General features: G+C 43.4%; 2 protein-coding genes across 5 annotated transcripts in view; one reads left to right on the top strand and one right to left on the bottom strand.

The window, feature by feature from the left end:
- The window catches only part of LOC101886030 (copine-8), a 268,218-nt gene that overhangs the window by 113,004 nt on the left and 149,214 nt on the right, over positions 1–6,000 (bottom strand). Inside the window, exon 7 of one of the 4 annotated variants that reach the window (XM_073948413.1) lies at positions 5,328–5,363. The exons of the other annotated variants lie outside the window; for them this stretch is intronic. Coding sequence (XP_073804514.1) covers positions 5,328–5,363 — 36 coding nt within the window. The remainder of the gene's footprint in view (positions 1–5,327; positions 5,364–6,000) is intronic. 4 annotated transcript variants of the gene reach the window in all.
- Positions 78–6,000, top strand: part of tmem19 (transmembrane protein 19) — a 1,055,620-nt gene continuing 1,049,697 nt past the window's right edge. The window contains exon 1 of the mRNA XM_073945922.1: positions 78–326. The gene's annotated coding sequence lies outside the window, so the exon portion shown is untranslated. The remainder of the gene's footprint in view (positions 327–6,000) is intronic.

Genomic DNA, 6,000 nt, shown 5'->3' with positions numbered 1-6,000 from the left:
ACTTTCACACTGCAAAGTTTCTAATCGGACCAAAAGAGCTAAAACAAGTCACATGTGAGTAAACTCTCCTCACATTGGTCAGGGTTTATTTTGCGGCGTCCCGCTCAGCTGTCAGGAGAGGTGGTGGTTTGGTGGTGATTGACAGGGTGCGCGTGTGACGTGTCTGAGGAGAGATGCGGTGGGGAGGGGTCAGAAGGATGCGCGACGATGCCTATTTGAGGACCGGGAGGGAGACACGAGATTACCGGGAGATCATCACTCGTTTGCGGGCATCCGGAGACTCGTGAAACTTCCCGCCCTACTCATAATTCTCTCTTCATATAGCCGTAAGCCTATTACATATCCATAAAACACTGTGATATAACCGCGCTCGGATCGGATCGCTTTCTCACTGCAATCGAACCGCTCCAGGGTTAGTTTCAATCGAGCCGAGACCACCTCACTCAAGCGATCTCGGAGCGATTACTTTGGCGCGGAACAGAGCGCGATTGCCCTGTTCACATATGCCAAACGAACCGCGCTAACTGGGCAAACGAGACAGGTTCCGAAACAAAAGTGTAGGTGTGAAAGCACCCTCAGTCTATTTAATTTAATTAATTTTCCTTCAACTTAGTCTCTGATTTATCAGATTTTGTCACAGGGGAATGAACAGTCAACTATTCCAGCATTTGTTTTATGCATCAGATGTCCTTCCGACTGCAACCCAGTACTGGAAAACACCCATACACACTCATACACTACGGCCAATTTAGTTTATTCTGTTCACCTCTACCAGGGAACTCGGGAGCCACATGTGGCTCTTTGACCTAAACTCTCTCTTCAATATGTCACATTTTCACAAACTATTTTCAGTTTTCTATTCAAAATACAATTTTATAAAATAAAATTCCCTTTATATAGTATTTTCTACAGCAAAATGAATAAGAACTCAGTTAACAATAAAAGGAGGTTTCAACCAATGCGCACATGTGGTGCTGCGGTTTAACTTGAATCCCAACAACACTAAAGCGCTAGCTAAATTTCTAACATTTCTATGGTATATTTCTGTGGAAACTTACATTTCTGTGGTAACCTCGCGCACGCAAACTTAAACATCCATGAATTGGCGATGGCAAAAAGAAAACAAAATCTGTAAATTGTCCTTTCTTCATATGTGATGCCTCATATTTGCTTATTTTTGAGTTGTGCATGGACATAGATGAAGGTTTTTTGTTATACACACACACCTTATATGGCTCTTTAAAAAATACATTGGGAAAAAAAATCTGAAAGGGCTGAAAAAAAGCTTCCTAATGTAACGAAAATGGCAGCTTACCATTCAACCGCCCACCAGAGGGAGCTCTCTCCCGAATACTGACTGGGTACTTCCTCTGTGGTACTTCCTGGTAGCCACCATATACTGTATAAGCACACTGCTTATGTGTGTTCTTTGCGAAGTATTGCCAGTTTCACTGCCTACTAAGCGTTTTTCTACTGCTATTTCTGCCATTGTGTTTTGACCTTTTTCCCTGCTCTTTTGACTACTGTTTTTGGATTTTGGACTCTGCCTTGTTTGCCTTTTTGGACTGCCTCTTTGTTTGCTTGTCGTTGCCTGGTTCATGATCACGATTCTGCCTTTGTTTGATGCTAGTTGTTTGTTTAATAAACCTCCAGCTTTTGGATTCATTCCGCCTCCATGTCTTCACCTACGGCCCCCTCACACCTGACCCCTGACCTATACTGTAAAACCCAACATCAAATGAAAGCAGTGTAGTTAACTCAGAATTGACGGAAGTTAATTCCACTCATTTGAAAAGAGTTTTGAACTCAGTGCTATACCTCATTATTATGTCAACTTAAATGGAGTAAGTTCACAGTACTCATATAGAAGCGATATATTGAGTTGTCAGCACTCAGTTATGGGGATTTACACCTACCTAACTTTAAATAGTAATAGTTTCTGACTCCAGTAGGCTACAAACACAAATGATGTATCGTTAGAAAGAAGACACTTTGAGCTTTACTGTGGTAAAATGAGAAGTTGTATGTTAAAAAATATAAAAAGTTATACATTATGAAGTCATGAGGGAAAAAAAATTGTATTGTGTTTAATTTTAGTTTTCCATAAAGAAACACAGGAAAACATTAATGTAATATCCTAGAAAAAATATGACTTGAAAGCCAAGTATTTCATATGTTTATATTTGAAATTTGATGAAGATAGCATGCAAAATGAGATTTCTGTGAAAAGTTTTCTCAGGCTATGTCAATGTCCTTCTTATTGGAATCCTTGTTTTATTTTACAGTACTCAGTTGGTTTGAGTTCTCTTCATTTATTGGGTTTCACTGTGCTCAAATTGATTCATTAAAGGGCACATAGGTTACCCCTTTTTCATATTTATTATAAGTCTTTTGTGTCCCCAGAATGTGTCTGTAAAGTTTCAGCTCAAAACCCCCATCAGAGTGTTTATTATAGCTGTTTGAAGTGTCTGTATTATAGCTGGAAAGGTTGTTGCTGTTTTTTTGCACTGGGCCTTTAAGGCAAGTCATCCCCGCCCACCGATCCTACGTGCCTGTCAGCAACATGCCTTAACACGCCCTCGGCTGCCTCAGGAAGCAGATCTCACGTAGCGTTTGAGAGAAATACTACAGTAAGAACTTTACCAATCAGTATCTGATGCATTTATTGTGGAGATGCAACAATGAGTTCACGCACACACAGTGCAGACACACACACACACATAGCACAGACACACACACACACAGCACAGACACGTAGTGCAGACAGTCACACATACATAGCATAGACACGCAGACACACACACACACAAACACACATAGCACAGACACGTAGCGTAGACACACACACACATACATAGCGTAGACACGCAGACACACACACACAAACACACATAGCACAGACACGTAGCGTAGACACACACACACATACATAGCGTAGACACGCAGACACACACACACACACACAGCACAGACACACACACACACACACACACACACACACACATAGCACAGACACGTAGCGCAGACACACACACACACATACATAGCGTAGACACGCACACACACACACATAGCGTAGACACGCACACACACACACACACACACTGCATAGACACGTAGCGTAGACACACACACACATACATAGCGTAGACACGCAGACACACACACACACACACACACACACACACACATAGCACAGACACGTAGCGCAGACACACACACACACATACATAGCGTAGACACGCACACACACACACATAGCGTAGACACGCACACACACACACACACACACTGCATAGACACGTAGCGTAGACACACACACACATACATAGCGTAGACACGCAGACACACACACACACACACACAGCACAGACATGTAGCACAGACACACACACACACACACACATAGCACAGACACGTAGCGCAGACACACACACACATACATAGCGTAGACACGCACACATACACACACACACACAGCACAGACACGTAGCGCAGACACACACACACACATACATAGCGTAGACACGCACACACACAGCACAGACACGTAGTGCAGACACACACACACATACATAGCGTAGACACGCACACACACACACAGCACAGACAAGTAGCACAGACACACACACACACATACATAGCGTAGACATGCAGACACACACACACACACACATACATAGCACAGACACGTAGCGCAGACACACACACGCATACATAGCGTAGACACGCAGACACACACACACACATATAGCGTAGACACGCAGACACACACACACACACACAGCACAGCACAGACACGTAGTGCAGACACACACACATACATAGCATAGACACGCAGACACACACACACACAGCACAGACATGTAGTGCAGACAGTCACACATACATAGCGTAGACACGCAGACACACACACACACACACACACATAGCACAGACACGTAGCGCAGACACACACACACACACACATAGCACAGACACGTAGCGCAGACACACACACACACATACATAGCGTAGACACACAGACACACACACACACACACACACAACACAGACACATAGCGCAGACACACACACATACATAGCGTAGACACGCAGACACACACACACACACACACATAGCACAGACACATAGTGCAGACACACACACATACATAGCATAGACACGCAGACACACACACACAGCACAGACACGTAGTGCAGACAGACACACATACATAGCGTAGACACGCAGACACACACACACACACATAGCACAGACACGTAGTGCAGACACACACACATACATAGCGTAGACACGCAGACACACACACACACACATAGCACAGACACGTAGTGCAGACACACACACATACATAGCGTAGACACGCAGACACACACACACACATAGCACAGACATGTAGCGCAGACACACACACACATACTGTAAATAGCGTCGACACGCAGAACACACACACACACACACAGCGCAGACCCACACACACAAACACACACACACAGACAGTGAGAGAGACACGCGGCTGTGCTGATGAAGTGAATCTGAAGTGAATGGCTGTGCTTCATTACACACGTGCACACGTTTTAAAACATGTTCAACTTGTAAAACTCACTCTTGATCACGTCTGAAGATGATTGATGATCCTAGCAAACTAAACAGAGCTTTTATTCCCGGTTGCTTTGCGCTCGTCCTGTCTTGTCGATATGAGTATACAGTATGCATTACTATGGAGACATCTTAATGCGCTCAGCTGTCAATCAATATTGGTGGGCGGGGGGACCGCACTCCTACGTAAAGTTGCGGTCGATCTAAAAACCGCTCCAATTGGTCCACCGTTTATATGTTGTTAAATTGAATAAAAGGACTGAGTGTGTTTATTTCACCCCAATATGACAGTATATACACTATACTTACACACATGTCTGTCCAAACTGCTTGAAAAGTCGATTTTTCACCATAGGTGCCCTTGGAATGGTACGTGGAAATCGGTTTCCAAACTGTTTGTTTGAGTTGCCTTAACTTATTAAGTTTCACAGTGTATAGCACATGTGAGCACCCGGAGAAAACCCACGCCATGCAAACATGCAAACTCCACACAGAAACAGCGAATGGCCCAGCCGGGACTTGAACCGCCAACCTTCTTGCAGTGACAGTGGTAACCACTGAGCCATCGCCATAATGCAATAAGTATAAATATTAGCGCATAAATGGGATTAGTACGGTTGTTTAGTGTTTTTAAAGAAGCGTATAATTGCTCGTCATTTGATTAAACATACAGCAAAACACTGCAAACGTACATTACAATTTACTTATCGTCACGTCTACTTACCACAAGGGTAGTTTTTGTCTGCTTTCTTTGTTAAATCTAAAACAAAACAAAATACACAACACACACATGATCACTCCAAAAGATGACGTAATCAACCTGCTTATTTAAAATGCGTGGAAACAGCACAATTCTTATGTTTATTTGGGAGGATAACTTAATTATTTTATGTTCGATCCACTCAAGTTTGTAATAATGATAACTTTCACGCCTGTAGTTCAATTCATTTGGTCTGGACCAAGAGCAACAAATGATACATGGCAGCATTTTTCTGCCGGTTTTGGTCCGTTTTCATATTACACTGACTGCTTTGGAATCAGTTGAAAAGAACCAAAATGCAGTCATGTGACAAAATCCACATCACTCATTGACCAGATGTTATTAAATTTACTTCTTGAACTGCTTTTCGATTGGTCAGAATTAAAGTGCCAATTAAGTAAATTAATGGCAGAGACCGCGGGATGACTGCGCTGACAGATTGTATCCCTGCTCATAGTATACTATAATAATAATTATTATGGCGCTTTTCTGGGCACTCAAAGTGCTTTACACAATGGGGGGAATCTCCCTTATCCACCACCAGTGTGCAGCATCCACCTGGATGACGCGACGGCAGCCATATTGCGCCAGACCGCACACCACACACCAGCTGATTGGTGGAGAGGAGACGGAGATG

Source organism: Danio rerio, chromosome 4, assembly GCF_049306965.1.
Source record: "Danio rerio strain Tuebingen ecotype United States chromosome 4, GRCz12tu, whole genome shotgun sequence".
In the NCBI taxonomy this organism is placed as follows: Eukaryota; Metazoa; Chordata; class Actinopteri; order Cypriniformes; family Danionidae; genus Danio; species Danio rerio.
The sequence above is the reverse complement of the archived record's forward strand: the minus strand, read 5'-3'. Positions and strand labels throughout refer to the sequence as shown.